The 16,615-nt window shown below is 43.5% G+C and overlaps 2 protein-coding genes across 4 annotated transcripts in view; one reads left to right on the forward strand and one right to left on the reverse strand.

Annotated features, from left to right (window-relative positions):
* LOC126336351 (facilitated trehalose transporter Tret1-like) overlaps window positions 1-11,326 on the forward strand; it is a 201,332-nt gene extending 190,006 nt beyond the window's left edge. For both annotated transcript variants that reach the window (XM_049999937.1, XM_049999938.1), the window contains exons 3-8: window positions 2,955-3,080; window positions 5,342-5,465; window positions 5,561-5,869; window positions 8,468-8,709; window positions 8,830-9,133; window positions 10,091-11,326. In XM_049999937.1, the coding sequence (XP_049855894.1) occupies window positions 2,955-3,080; window positions 5,342-5,465; window positions 5,561-5,869; window positions 8,468-8,709; window positions 8,830-9,133; window positions 10,091-10,368 (1,383 nt within the window). In that variant the 3' untranslated portion in view covers window positions 10,369-11,326. The remainder of the gene's footprint in view (window positions 1-2,954; window positions 3,081-5,341; window positions 5,466-5,560; window positions 5,870-8,467; window positions 8,710-8,829; window positions 9,134-10,090) is intronic.
* LOC126336352 (RING-box protein 2) overlaps window positions 1-16,615 on the reverse strand; it is a 716,604-nt gene that overhangs the window by 626,226 nt on the left and 73,763 nt on the right. The gene's annotated exons all lie outside the window — the stretch shown is intronic.

The raw sequence follows: 16,615 nt of genomic DNA on the forward strand, positions 1-16,615 counted from the left end.
CTGGGTCATCTTTGATTCCATAAGGAACTGTCGTGCACAGTGATCGTAGACAATAAGGAAAGAGACACAGCAATCAGTCACGAATCCATATTTTTTTTTTTACTCTTGCATGTCTATATTTCCGCTATAAATAGCCATCTGCAGTGCATTTGAGTTACAATCCAACAAACTCGCGGTGGTAGATGTCACCATAGGATCTTACTGGCGTATAGGCAGTTTTTCCTTCTGCCTATACACCAGTAAAATCTAATGGAGGCATGCACCACCGCGGGTTTGTCGGATTGTAGCTCAAATGCACTGAAGATGGCTATCGACAGCCGAAACCTAGATATGCAAGAATGATAAAAAGCAATGGGATTGCGACTAATTGCTGGGTTCCTCTCCAGATGGTTATAATTAAAGTGCAGCAACTCACAGAGGTCCAGTGTGGACTTGTAATTATCGTATGTCAGCGAAGTCTGTAGATATTCTGATACCTTAACTCGGAACTGATTTACGCTGGAAAAAGGTAGTGCAAATCAGGCGCTGTGAATGCAAGGAGGACGTAGAGAAATGTTACCACACGTAACGTATTAGGAACGGGAAGTAGGAAGAAAACGTCAAAGAAGTGAGAAAGTCATAATGTTGATTGTATTATTATCCGCCGCTTACACAATTTGTTCAATATCAGCACTGGAAACGACGAAGAGATGCTCCACAGCGCCAGATTTGCAACTGTTGACGGTAATTGGAACTAAATTTGTCAAAGAATAGGTTCAGCATTAACGCATTAGCATATGTACCTAGTTTCACTGCCACACGATAATTACAACCCACACTGGTTCTCCATAAGCTGCACTATAATTATAACCACCCGGTATAAGAAGGTGTAAATCGTCAGTGAATTGTTCGACACTTGCAGTGCACCTGGAAACACGTAGGCATTATCGATTATTGAAATCAGATCTTACTGTTCTGACAGCAGAACGGCGCGATTCCACGCGCTGTCCTAGCAAATGCATAGATTTTCGTGCAGTATTTTGTCCGTACCGGCCAAAATAATGTTCGAAACAAAATAGTATGAATCTCAGGTGCTAATTCTTGGCTACTTGTGGGGATTCGCTACTTAGCTGGCTTGTTTATTAATAATAGTGTTTACTCAATTAAGTAGTTTAATATTGCCCAGGCGTTACTCTTTTGAAGTCCTGATGGCGATGCGAAATTTTATCCTGGGGCCTGTACACTTGGTATCCTACCGCATTAGCTGCATGGCTTCGAGCCTATCTAGGTGACAGAAATGCCACCAAACGTCAATTCTAAGTGGCACGTACCTGTCCATAAGTCGAAAAAGCTTTCGAACCAAACAGGCAGTTAACTGCGCACAACGGAAACGGGTTTTATAACTTATCAAAATGCTCTGCCCCTTCTTTAAATTCTCGGTGTCGCTGACTGGAATTTTGGGACGTACCTTGTGACGTCTAGGAAAACGCATGGACTTTAGTGGCACTGAATAATTTACGAGTAATATCTTTCAAACGCTGTATGTTCTGTGCTTTTTATCTTATTTGACTCGTCACAAAACTGTAGGGTATTAATAATTACCGAAATGCCCACCTTTACGCAAGATTTCCGGATTTCAATGCACGAAATACAGCCAACTTTTTTTTAGTGAACTTTAACAAGAGACCCTTTCTTCGGTGGCCAAATGAGGCACCTGTCATCAGAATATTGTAGCTCATGTTTGCCGAGTTCGCGTTCCTTTAGAATTCTGTGTGAGAAGTGGTGGTAATAAGGGAAAAAGAAAAGAAAAACTTTGTCAACGGAATAGACACTCCTGTGACGGGAAGAGAACCAGCGGCTGTCGGCGCCTAGCGACAATGGAGAGCTCCCTTGGATGATTAGAAATTCATTCGGCTGCGCTCTTAACGAGCGCGCCTTGTTTTGTGGCTGAGACTGTACAGCCTCGATACGGCAGTCGGGCCATTACAGATGAAGCAAACACTCTAGGAAAGCACGGTTTCGTTAAAAAAAAATTACTCCGGGTGGAACTTTCCCAATCATCACACTGAGACCACCGGCAACTCGTTAGTGACACAGCCCGTGCGCTTGTCGCTTCGTCGAGAAGCAGGAACACAGCTCGAAATCAGCTGTATAGGGATAAATCATTCTGCTACAAACTGAACAAATAGTTTAAGAACTTTCAGCATTGCAGCCTTCTAAATTGTCTGTTGTGTCATTTGCACCAACAATATTGTTTCCACGGCAACATATGGCGACGGTGGTTCAAATGTCAGCGCAGATACCCTGCTATTGTATTCTCAACCACAATGTGATTTCCGGTATACTGTCACAGCATACTATCGAAGCGACCCCCCCCCCCCCCCTTCCCCTTTACCACGCTTTGTTCGACGCAGATCCTGGCCGCTGCTCCTTACTAGGAACCTACGTGACCGGCGACAGGCGCCTAATCCGTAAGGACATCAATTACAACCGCGGATACAGAGCCCAAATACGGCCGAGTGGCCAACTCCACGCCCATCTTAACGACCGGGCGACGAACTCTTGAGTGAACGGTAATCCGGCTTGACGTCAACTGAGAAAACGAGCCCTATAGGTAAAGGTGCTAACAACGGCACGTAATCGCTGACTTATTATGCTAACGTGACCACCATTGGGAATACTCTTTATTACGGTGGTGATCTAATAGTCCGGAAGGTGATACGCACTCCGTCAACGACAGATGATGCCACAGTTATTATTATCACGATCACGAATCGATTGTCAAAGTAATAACCAAACCTAGATATTATAATCTTCCGTAATCACTACAATGGCCATTACATTTTGACTTACATCGCAAGTGTTAACGTGAAAGTTTCTTCAGATGAATTGCTCTTCATAGGAGCCGGCCATATAGCTTAGTAATTTCTGTTACGTTAGCAAATGGTAAAAGCATATGCGTTTTCTGTTTTCAGGTGCTGGCATCTGTGTCCGTGTCCATAGGATCTCTCGTGGTTGGATTTTCGTCCGCCTACACATCACCAGCACTTGCATCCATGAAAGCCGACACCAACAGCACGATCACCGTCGATAAACAACAGGTAAGATTTCCAGCAAAGAGTCTACTTTATCGCACCTACATTCAAGAGTGAGCCGATACCACGTTTGTTACGGTATTTCGCTGGATCGTAAGAACCGTGCCGTCTTATGTGAAACCAACCACTGCACGCAGTTCCTGGTAATAATTAAGATACGGTGTTCTCGGAAGTAAGGCAACTGTCAGAACACCAGGATTTGTAACGAAGACACCTACTAAAATGAATTTCACTTTGCAGCTAGGTGTACGCACTAGGTGTATTCTACAAAAGTCATAAAAGTTACAAGAAACTTACAGCTATAAACCGACCTAAGGAAGTAAGGCGCTACGGAAAATTTTTGCAGTTTACACAACCAGAGATGAAAATTTCGTTTTTGTGAACAAAGTTGCAATAGTTATGTCCCACAATGCGGAGTTCTTGTTTAATCAAATGCGTCCTCAGATGTATCAATCCAAGTGACACTCCACTGGACACATTGTTAGTACACTGTTATGGACTGGTATTCAGATAATTTATATGCTCTGAGTAATGTAAACAAGTTTCCTGCATTTATGAAAATTAAGGGCCATCACAAGAAGGAAATGAAGGGCTCCTCATTAAAGGCAGAAGACTCCTGCGGGATTTTCCAGGAGCAGCCTCACACCAGTTGCGTCCCGCTGTCGCCGTAAAAACAATGTGGTGCGGCGCCGCCGTGCCTGTATTAGCATTGCAACGCGATAGGTGGTGAACGACCGTGGCCCAGAAAACCTCATCTCCGCCTGGTGGAACGCGGCAAAGGCGTTGCCTGGTTAGACGAACAGGCGACCCGCCCTTTTCAATGTAAGGCGGTCGCTCGCAAGGCTGTTTTCTTCGAACAGACGGAACGATGAGAAAGCCTTCGCCTTGCTGGTTCTCATGGGATAAACGCGGTTGGTGTGTAGGGCGTAATCGAGCGACCGCACAGTGGTTAAATCTGACATCAACTGTGCTCAAAGGTTGGTTGGACGGTACAGTGCTTTACAGGGCGATTGGGCGTGGTATGCCCTTGCCTCCCTCCGACTTTTGTACCGATTTATCCAACCAGTTGTAGGGGGACCTTCAGTTTAGCATAGAATCCAAACCACGGTGCAACTCTGCGTTTTTCACAATTGTTAAACATTCCCAGAGATGAAAAGTGACACAAAGATCCTATGACTCACCGGAGATCGATCTCCAGGCCTTCGTATCCATAGTCTGGCACGTAATTACTGACGCTATCGGTCACCAATTTTGCTCATCTTTCACACGATTGTAGTACATGCCTGGACGTAAAAGGTGCTGCTCTGGTACAATGCGCTCCTCAAGCTTTTTCGGGAAATAGTATTCAGAGTTTTAGGAGCCAGTTGAACACGTTACACAGCGGCAGCTTTCGAGCAGGGGTTAGCACTAACGGCTAAGGTGACAAACGAAGTCTGCTAGTATCGAATTTTTTTCTTTCTAATATGCCGAACACTTGTTTTGTTACCAGTATGAGCTGTTGTCTTACCACTATCAACTACTACTATGGAAATGAAGCGCTCTGCAACACATCGAGTACGAAAGCTGGCAACACTGGTTCACTCCACTAATACGGGACACAGCTTTTTCCCTATTGACACTCTCAAAAAGTGTACATTACTCGAAGCCGGTGTAGCCGATACGCGTATGTATGTACCGATAAATAAACGTTGGTTTCATCGCGATATCTTTTTTACCTTGCTATGAATGTTACCAAAATTATTACCATTACTATTATTGTTCTTTTCTTGCGGAACATCAGTACTATTGTAGCGATAGGTTTGGTTTAATATGAGAAAAAAGAGCTGCATCTGTTACATATGAGTAGGTAAAGCAGTCATCAACCGTTCGATTCGTCATAACAGTGGTTTACTACGTGGTCCCATTGTAGGCGTATGGCCTTCCTGCCATGGACCTTTAAACTGACCTATCCAACCATTTATTGGAGGACCTACAGTTAAACGTGGATTCAAACCACGGCGCAATTCGGCAATTTCGACAATACTGCCGGAGGAGAAAGCAATGTCAATAGCATAAAAGTTCTCAGACTCAATGGGGCTGTAACAGCAGACGTTTGGCTTTGTAGTATTTAAGCACAGAGCCTCGCCCATTTAAAGTACACGATACAGTCGTACGAAAGATAAGCAAAACTGGCGGACCCAATGGGCCACATAGTGAACACACACAATATTAGACTGCGACGTCCGCCAACTGTCGACTGACCAGTGCGTTTGTCTGCCGGTGTGCAGGAATCCTGGATAGGCAGCCTGATGCCGCTGGCGGCCTTGCTGGGAGGCGTCGCAGGCGGCCCTCTGATCGAAGCCATCGGCAGGAAGACGACGATCCTGGCCACGGCCATTCCGTTCATCATCTGTAAGTATCCGCTGCCTGCTGCCAGTCACGGCGCGCCGCGCTGTCCCCCCTCCGGCCCGTGTCTAACTGCCACCTCTCGCCCGTGTGCCGTGCAGCGTTCCTGCTGATCGGGCTGGCCGTGAACGTGCCCATGATCCTGGCGGGCCGCTCCATCGCCGGCTTCTGCGTGGGCATCGCGTCGCTCTGCCTGCCCGTGTACATGGGCGAGACGGTGCAGGCCGAAGTGCGCGGCATGCTCGGCCTCATCTCGACCACGTTCGGCAACCTGGGCATCCTGCTGTGCTACGCCATCGGCAACTGCCTCAACTGGTGGAAGCTGGCGCTCTTCGGCGCCTGCCTGCCCGTGCCCTTCCTCGTCTGCACGTGCTTCGTGCCGGAGACGCCGAGATGGTACATCTCCAAGAGTGAGTATCCTCAGCACTGCACTCCCTAGCATTACTCATACAAAAAACCTTTAACTGTTTCGTAGATTTGAGACACTGTTTAAAAAAAGTATCTTGTTTACCAGTTTCTCCAGTATGTCATTGCACAACAGCTCTCCCAGGATATACTGATTTCATCGTCTCTCTGACCTCACTTCCGCAAAATCCAACATTTTATACGCACACCTTACCAGTTGGCGCTCTGACTTTCTCCATACTTACACACGCTGTCCCACAACGAATGGTCAACATTCAAGTTTATGACAGAAACGATCATTCGAACCAAAAGAGTCCAGTAAACATGGGCTCTAAAATGCACACCTCAATGGCTATGAGCACTTCTTCATCTTCGATACTGTGAAACAAATCCCTTGTGTTATAACCTCTTTGCTCTCCGTATTTTGGGAGGTGGTAGTACGGACCAAAACAACAACAAAATTGTCTAGTAAACACGGGCTCTCAAACACATACCGTAAGAGCTATGAGCACTGGTTCAGTAGAAGAGATGTGTTTTCACAGTAGCGGAAACGAGAAAGTGCTCATATCTCTGAAGTGTGCACTCTAGCAGCCCATGTTTACTGGATATTTTTTCCTTGTTTTGGTCCATACTACCACCTCTCAAAATATGGAAAGCAAAGAGCTTGCAATAGAACAGACTTGTTGCACAGTATCGAAGACGATGAAATGCTCATTGCTCTTAGGGTTCGCAATTTATATGGCTCACGTTAACTGGATTTTTTTTACTTCGAATGATCGTTCCTGTCATATCCCTGAATACTGACCATTCCCCTCTGAGACATCCTGCAGAATTTGAAGGTCGATGCCCAGACGTGTTTCCCACAAATACTCGAAAAAAAAAAAATCGACACTGAATAACAAAATATCTTAATTACATAACAAAGCAGCCGTTGCCTTTTTTTTTAACTGATCAATTCAATCTACAAGTTACTCCAACTAGTCACACAGACGTTCAGCATAACTTTAAGCCTTTGACTAAAATAGTGTTCTGTCTTATGCTACCACACAATGTCACAAGCTCCCCAAAAGCCACACATAAAATACCTGTCTGTAAATCCACCATATGATGAAGTTGTATTTGTAAAAGTTTAATCAAAACTACGCCGACAAAACTGCGGAGACTGTTCAGGGGTATTTTTGGGTATTTTGTTGCAAGGAGCCCGTGCTTTACTGTGGCTCGTTACAGATTAACAGCGTAATTATGATATATTCGGCGTTGTCGTCAGAATTATCTAGCTCTGTGAAAATTTTTTGACAACAACGCAATAACCAAAACGTAGTAACACGAAAGTATCCGGTTATTCGGGACGCCTATGCTCAGATGCAAAACTACTGGGATACGATTGCCGTCGCAATGGGGAACAGCTGCGTGTAACGTAGTCGTACCGCTTTTTTATTGCGTTCAGTGAACCCACAGACGACATGCATATCGGCTGATTCTTTAACAGTAAATCTAACCATACTGCTGCATATCACTGTTAACGTACAACTAACACTGCCGGAACAACAAATCCGAGATAAAACACAACATAGCTGAATGCATGCTTGAGGACCAAAACTGTTGCGTGAGTAGTGTCTGGAACAACTGTTTCCAAATAAGGCAAAAAACGCGTACCGTCGTCTGCTCAGTTTAGATATTTTCAGTGCAATACCGATACAAGGGGGTAAGAAACCAAATGAAATTCACTTTCTACGTACAAAGAAAGCTCCAAAATAATGAGGAAATGAACCTGAATAAATTCTGAAATTTTGTCGGTGGAGTTCTGGTTCACTCAGCACGAGTGACACCAACTGTGACGCGTTATAGTAATTTGTAGGTTCAGTTCATAGTCATAAATCATGATAAAGTCTAAATAAAACGTTCGCATTCCAAGTTTTTTTACTTTTATCTGAATTCTAAATTTGCAATCAAATTAAAATGTTAACAAACAAATGTTTAATAAATCACTGACTCCAAACAACATGGGAGGGATAGGCTACACTCTCTCACTACCTTCTAAACCATCGCCCCCTTTGCATGTCCGTCGACCATACAGCTGCAGTCTAGTTTCTGCAAAGGTGTAGATAATACTTCGCTCCCGAAATGAGTGCGCTCAGAACCACAGTTACGTATGTCTTACCAAAAGCCTGAACTATACACGCAGGTCGATGGGAAAGTAAGATGTTGCACAGTTACGAAATAGGTTTCAAGGAAGGGGGGGGGGGGGGGGGGGAATGTCAGAGGCGGAACACACAGCAAAAATTTGACTAAGTGTCACAGGAGAGAGCAGAGGTTGCATAATACAATAAAACTACCCAATAAATATAAAAACGAGGAAAAAAGAAACAGTACAGGGATTCATCGAGCAGAGAAGATCTCTTTACACAACGCCACACACTAGAATGGTATTACTAGAATAAAGTCGACACTAATTCCGATTTTGCAGCCGCATTGGTCTATATCTCTCCACAGTGCTTCTGTTCTCCAGACTGTGTTGTTATAATGAGACTGTCATCGATATTGCAAACACATTTGTACGGAGATGCACCAATCTGACGTCGCCCTTTACCTTTCTGTTGCAGACAAAAACAAGAGAGCGCACAAGGCACTGCAGTGGCTGAGAGGCAAGGACGCAGACGTCACGGCAGAGCTGTACGAGATCGAGAAGAACCACCTGGACTCGATCAAGAACGCGCCCGCGTCTGCCCTCGACCTCTTCAACAGGAACAACATCAAGCCCATAATGGTCAGCATAGGCCTCATGTTCTTCCAGCAGCTTAGCGGTATCAACGCGGTCATCTTTTACACCGTCGACATCTTCAGGGTAAATATTGCCTCTAGTTCGCTAACTGTTCTCTTACTGAGCTGAAGTGAAGACTCCCTGCCGATAATCGCACATTACGTCTGATGTCTAAAGTTGGAAACCAATTCTTCATTCTCGCAGGATGCTGGCAGCACGATCGACGGAAACCTCAGCACCATCATCGTGGGCATTGTCAACCTCGGCTCCACTTTCATCGCGACTGCGCTTATCGACCGCCTCGGCCGCAAGGTGTTGCTGTACATCTCTGCCATCTCGATGAATCTGTCCCTCCTCGCTCTGGGAGCGTTCTTCTTCCTCAAAGACACGGGATACGACGTGAAAGACTACGGCTGGCTGCCGCTGGCCAGTTTCGTCATCTTCGTCATCGGCTTCTCGCTAGGATTCGGGCCCATCCCGTGGCTCATGATGGGGGAGATCCTACCAGGTAAGCTGATGGATCAACATTTTTGTCGTAGTAGTATCATTAACATAGTATCAAAAGCCGTAGTGCCTATTATTGCAAATGGGCTGGAGACAATGAGGAGAGAAGTAAGAGTGTGCCGGGGTGGGGGAAACAAACTCCGTAATTTCGAAAAAGTCAAGGTTGAATCCACTAATGCCGAAGCCGACCGAATTCCGCAACTTGCCCTTCAGCTTTAAGAGCCAGACGAGTCCTCTGCAGTTTAGAGACCAACACATACGTGCGACAGTTTTCAATCGCGTTTGAACTCTTTGCTTCAATCGGCTGATCCAAACGTTTCCGCAGCACGAGAAGATTAAAAAATTGACACTCAAAATCGCTAGTTTAGCAAGTATCATTCAAGAAATTACTATTATCTGAAGCTCCTTTTTTTCTTTTTAACACAATTTTGGTCTACCTTCCTCCACGTACGGTATTTAATATAACTATTTGCCTTTTTTTTTAACTTTTAGCAATAAAAATGTAACGGCACTCTTTAGCTAATACTGTCACACTCTTACAATATGGCGTACTGACGTGTTTCGGGGAGTGGCCAAGAGAAAAATACACATGTGCTGCTTGCTGGGGATTTCTTGTACTGGCGTTAAGAGCAGTTTTGCTCAAGTTGCGGAGGTCGTGTAGATGTTATGAAGACCGTATGATCCTGTTGTAGTGGAGGAAGCACGAAGTTTACGAAATTCTTTCTGTCATCTGGCTTTAGCTTAATGTCTCAACATGAAATCACAGCATACGAGACGATATTCATTACTTTTGTTTCACTGGCGTGGCACTGTATGAAACCAGTTTAGAACAGTTCACACGCAGTAATATAGCCACAGAAGACGCTGAGATTTATTTCATAAGTAACCACGTCAGTAATCTATGCTCTGATTCCAATACTCTAGAGCCCGACTGAAAGCGCCATTTTCTCTCTTTCCACAGCCAAGATTAGAGGGCCGGCAGCGTCCGTCGCCACGGCTTTCAACTGGGCGTGCACCTTCATCGTCACCAAGACTTTCAGCGATCTCAAGGAAGCAGTAGGTCCGTACGGAGCGTTCTGGATTTTCGCCACCATCTGCTTCTTCTCGCTGATCTTCGTGAAATTCTGCGTTCCCGAGACGCAGGGCAAGAGCCTCGAGGACATCGAGAGGAAGTTCAACGGACCTGTCAGGCGAATGAGCTCGATCGCCAACCTGAAGCCTATGCCGATGGCCGTCTGACGAAATTGTAAGGCTCTGTATATGATGTTCTCCAAGCCGTCGCGAGCCGACGACTGCTCGCCGCGCGAGTCCGGCGTGGAATAAAGGAACTGAAATCAAACTTCCGTTGACTTTGGTGAATCTCGGGTTAAGAAAACCCCCCCAAGAGTATTTATGATCAATGTCATCGCCATCCACTCACTTCATGTTGGTCATCGAACATCGATCTTCCATCACGAGCAACGTCGACGTCATCACCATAGGTTTGGCGCAGCAAGAGGGCGCCCCTTAGCCCTTGCACCGCGCCAATGCATTGTAAATATATGTATTATGGGGCCACAAAATACTGAAGCCAAATGAGAATCAAACCAAATATGCAAACCTATCTTTGACTTGTAGAAGTAATGTTTTGATATTTTTGTACAAATAATTCATCAAGAAATCAAATTTATTTTTTTCTTTTACTGTTTCGTATTGTGCCACGCAGTCTGGAAAGACAAACTTATATACACGCTCTTTAAAAGTAGTAAAATCGCCATCTTGCAAGCAGAGTGCACAGCACGGGATGAAACTCTAGCGCACCTGTTTCGTTCTAGATCTCCAAATTTTAACTGCTTGAGTTTATGGAATTCAGATCAAATTAAAACAACATCAAATTCAGAATTTAGGTAATCGCCCCTAACAATCAGACCAAGTATTCTTTTCCAGAACGAAATTACTGAATTTCGTAAGTGTCCGTGATGCTGCTTTGTAAACAAACGGATCAGAATTTTGTGTAAGCCCAAGGGCAAAATCGAAGGCTTCTGTGTATCATGATACGAAAAGTATTAATTCCAAATGTACACAGTGTAATGTTACACATTTGTACCTGCAAAGCTAACAGAAAAATGGACAGACAGCATTGTCAATGGAAGGTTTTTGTAAAATTACCATGGCATTTCTGTTACCTAAAATAAAATGTTAAATATTTATTAGACAACATCACACTATAGTCATTGAAATGTAAATATTGTACAGAGTAACTATAAATTCTTGAAATATTATTGGGAGTTGAAGATGAAGTTTAAGTTTTCCAGTGCATTTAGTTCCTCTAAATTGTTGTGGTAGTAATTTACTCCACAGCGTGCTAGTACATTCCACTCTATGATATATGCAACATTCTGTTGCGCATTATTTCGTGAAGGCAGCAATATTATGGAATTATGGTATGACCTGTAACTTCCATGGTATAATCTTTGACTTCCAATGTAAAAGATACACATTGTATCACAGTCTTTTTTTAATTATTGATACTACCATGTGATATTTTAGTTGTAAGCATTCCAGTAGGACCTACTGCGATTGAGATCATTAAAGATATTATTTTTTTACAAAAGCGTTTCCTTTTACAAAATATCCCCGAGTCCCCTTGCCTACAGTACTAAACAAAAACTCAATATTCTCACTATAAATTTTAGTCGATATTCTGCTGCAAATTCTCGACAATTAACTGAATTAAACATAGTGTAACGAGGCCACACACACACACACACACACACACACACACACACACACACACACACACACACAGGTGTACCCAGGAGGAAAACAGCATCATACCACCATCGAAAAAATAATCTTCACAAAATGAATTCTCGTCTTTTCGCACCACACAGACAAGCATCAGTTCAGTATCAGTTTGAAGAAAGGTGGACCACATTGCAGATACTGGCTAATAGCAAATGTACCCAAACTATTTGTCGTGAAATCTCTAAGCCATTTCGCCATTCAAATCAGGTTCAAAAGCTAACGTTTTCTGTTATTACCTTCCCTTCCAACGTTACACAGTAAAACATTCAAAAAAATAACAGCAATGATTGCTGGTAATACAGATTCATCGAATGAATAACGAAAAGACGAGTTCAGTTTGCTAAGAAAACGTTGTGTTCTGAGAGTTAATGGCTTTTAAAGACAACAAATGATAAACAAAATCTGAAAATGTGCGGTGCATAGAAAGTTATGCCGAGACATTAAAAAGAAAAATGACAACAAAATTCAAACAGTGAAGATAAAGTCAGGGTCATTCCATAAAAAGTGAAGACTGTTACGTGTGTAACACCTACTGTTCATTTGTTTAGTGACAAGTCGACACAGCTCGCATCGTCAAACCTTCGCTGTATATTTTTCATAATCAGGTCTTTTCTTTTTATTTTGATGTTAATACTTGAATGTCAACTGTACAAATGTTACGTTCGAATCCACAGAATAATCAATCAGTGAAATTTTGTCGCGTAAGCCGTGAAAGGAAACTATTTTGTTCTCAGTAGTAGTTAGGATTACTTACTTTAGGCACATACAATTTTACATTGAACTGTGTAAGGATGCACGCCACGAAGAAAACGTTATAAAAATTATTACCACTACACTGTATCATATTTCATATAATGTACGAAAAAATTAAATATATTTAAACATAATGACAACGAAATCCACCTAAAACGTACAGAGAAAATAAAACATTAACTTGCAAAAAATGAGGTCAGTCGACCATAGAAAAGGCAAACATTCTGCAGTGAGACACGTTTAACATGTTCACTACCGCACGCAAAGTTATGCAAATTTCCCGCCAGGCCACAAGCGTCAGATGTGAGTAGTACAGGGCACTATACACGCTGTTCGTCCGCACAGACCTTGTTCGCGACCATCGTCTGCACATCACTCTGTAGTATTCAATTCGCATTTACACCTTCCAACCTCAATGCAGCTTTCGCACAGCCCTGAATCAGTAGTTTGAGAACGCAGCGTATTATCTGGACATGGCCAAGTTAAGTAAATTAGCTAATAAGATACCTATTCTGCCTAGAGCTGTTATTTCGGAAGCTATGAAAGAGAAAGATCAGTACGGAGAAAAGGGACAAACGGCTTATGGAACGTGTAACGCTTTCGTGTTTTGTCACCACTCTTTAAATGAATTGAAGTTACATTAAGTAGGTGAGAAATCTCTGTAAATTCTGACTTGAAATAACTAGCATTGAAGGCAACGCTAAAGAAGACTGACTTTACTATTAACTCTTTTAAGTAAATTATTAAATAATTTCTGTAGCAACTTTAGAAAACCGAAAGCCCACAGCTTGTGACACGCCGTTATTGCACATCTCGAGATGTAAGGGTGAACCCCACGTTGCTCATAACCGCGACGCGATTGACGTACTTAATCTTACTTTCAGTGGTGTCACGAGGGCCTAAAGTGATAACAGGATTTCCTGCCACAAACAAAGGTGTGTGGAGGATCACGTTTGCATCTCGGCGCATGTTGTTTATTTCATGCGTCAAATTCTCGGGATGTATTAATGTATTGCGATGCAACCAAGGCCATCCTTTTTGTGATTTTTCATGTTATTGACTGCATAAGAAATAATCTGGGGCGTCCATTAAAAGAAATGTAAATATGTGTTGGAACATATATTTGCTTACATTTTACAAGGTCTTATAGGTTTTACTTTTGTGAGTCTCTGCCTTTCACAGATACTGGTGAAAGTCTTTTTCAGTATCTGCTGTTCTAGAGATATATTTAAGCTCATCCAGAAAGCAGAAACGAAGTGTTGAATGCAGATTGCAGATTGAGAAAGATTGGAGACTTAAGACATGAGAAATGTAATCAAAAGAAATATTTGTTCCATGACAAGGAACAACGTCACCAGCTTGATATACATGTCCAAGAGAACTACGTAAATGATTAAAACTGTAATATCTACCAAACATTGAGAACCACTTGCGTCACTTTCTCACAAGGTTATCGTTGCAGTACAGTATTTGTAAGGAGAGTTCAAATTACAACACAAAGAACAGAATCTGACGCCCAACTGGGTGAAGTAAGGAATGTAACATCCTTTTTCACATCAGTGAATACAGAAAAAAATTATTTTGTTACATAACGTGTAGCTACTTCAGCAGTACAATGCATACAGACGCACGTTCCTCCAACGCCCCTTTGCATGCCCAGATCGGCTGCGACATTGCGCGAGCCGCTGTCATGCTTTTGAGGCCTTAGGGGGAGGAAGGGGGTGGGGGATGGCTATGCTTACCCAATCAGGAATACACGTGAGGGCAGCTGACGTTATTGCAGATGCAATAGCTTACTTACTAACCATCATTCATCATAACAAAACTACTGGCATGTGAACGCAGCCACAGTAACAGTTAGTTCGACTACAGAGGTACAAAAAAAGTCTAAATTTGATGGCTCCCATACAGTGAATGCACACAGAGGTATGCAATAAAAAGGAAAAGCAAGGAATATTCAGATTAACATCTCATCAACATTGAAGTGTGAAAGGGGTAAAACAAATCCATCCAGTAGCAGATTACTGTCAGTAAGCACACTGGACAAAAATAACGCACCTCAAAGTGACATCACGCTAACACCTTGCAACACACCCTCTAGCCTTGATATTGGCTTCAGTGGGGAGAGGGAGCGAGTTCACAAGTTTCGTCACATAATCTACATCCACTTACAGCTAAACGGTGACTATGTTGAATAATAACATTTTGTCTGCTGTTCCAAATAGCCCCAGACATTTTCTGTGAGGGTTAAAACCATCGGGTGACTTAGCAGGCCAGCCAGTGTGCTCCAGTGCCTATTGCACCCTCTGCACACTACATCTTAAAGACAATCGATACAGTCAACGCCTTGCACAATTTTGAAAAGAGGCAGAATCTGTGATTCTTTGCAGTCCACTAAACGTCTTGCAACAGCTGATGTCCAGTTTTTTAGTTTGGCAAAGTAAAGACTTGCAGCCTGTCAGCAACCGCTTTTGCCAATTTCCACACTCATATGCACGCTGCATGCAGTTTCCTTCACAGCTTTTGCACAGAAACTGTTTAAGACACACCGCCATTCAGTGACAGCAGCATTTCTTGTCAGCTTCGATGTCAACTGCCATTGACAAGGCGTGATCCTTATCTCTGGCCACTCAGTTGGGACATTTTTGCGACCACTGTTCTTATGTCGTGTTACATAGCTGCAAGTAGCACGCAGTTCCTTGTAGACACTTTGGACAGTCCACATTGATATAACAAATAGTCATTCGTGGAGAAGTCATGGGACGTTCAAACAGTATAGCTCCTTTCTGCTCTTTAGACACATCAACTCAACTTAATGCGCTGAATATACACAACTGACAAGCACATATACTTTACTGCCACGACAATGTCCGCGATGAAAGCTCATGGGCGCACGGTGCCAGTTGTGCAACATCTATGGCACTATTACTGCTATTACCACTGCAGCTGCTAGTAGCAGTAACAGTACGTCGAACAGGGACGGGACAACAATGAGGTAAGTTAAATTTAAAATACTGTCAAGAAAATTTCGTTGACTACAACCACTAGGCACAAAAGATGATTTGTAAAATTATACCCAACAGAAACAAACGCTCTGAATTGAGACATAAGCATTACGATTGAAATCAGTCGTGAAAACAAGGGAACAACACTGATGAGCCAAAACAATATGACCAACTGCTTAATAACTTGTTTGTCCATCTTTGTAACGAAATACATTACTAATTCTGCGTATCCGGGATCCGACAGTCTGTTGGTAGGTTTGTGGAGGTATGTGGCCATTACACGTCTACGCAAAGGTCGCGGAATTCGCGTAAAAAACGGGCCGCTGATTTCCGTATGCGGTGATGGCGTGGCACACATGGGTTCCATAGGATTTACATCAGCCGAATTTCGTCGCCGAGACATCAATATGAGTTCCATGTAATGCTTCTCAAACCACAGTATCACCGTTCTGGCTCCGAGACACGGACAATTACAGTGCTGAAAGATGACATTAGCATCAGGGAAGACATCATGCTGGTGGTTCGTAGCTGTCAGCCTGTCTTCGGTTACTACCACAGATCCCATGCAAGCGCAGGAAAATGTCTGCCACAGCATAAGGTATAGCTCCCACCAGCCTGCATCCGTGGCGCACTGCACGTTTCGAGCAGTCGTTCATATCGATGACGGCGTTTACGGAGAATACCATCGACCTTAACCAAACTGAACTCCGCCCGAACAGGCCATGAAAGCCAAACGGTACCGACCTGCCGCCGTGTCATCCTCACCAACAGGCGTCACTGGATGCGGATATGGAGGGGCATATGGTCAGTGTAGTAAAAATGTGACTCACTCTTAAGAGCCAACACGTTTCCACTGATCGATGGACGAACCCCGATGGTCCTATACCCACTGCAATCGGAATTGACAATGTCGATACGTGAATATGTGAGCACGTAGGTAT

This window comes from Schistocerca gregaria, chromosome 2 (assembly GCF_023897955.1).
Source record: "Schistocerca gregaria isolate iqSchGreg1 chromosome 2, iqSchGreg1.2, whole genome shotgun sequence".
Taxonomy (NCBI): Eukaryota; Metazoa; Arthropoda; class Insecta; order Orthoptera; family Acrididae; genus Schistocerca; species Schistocerca gregaria.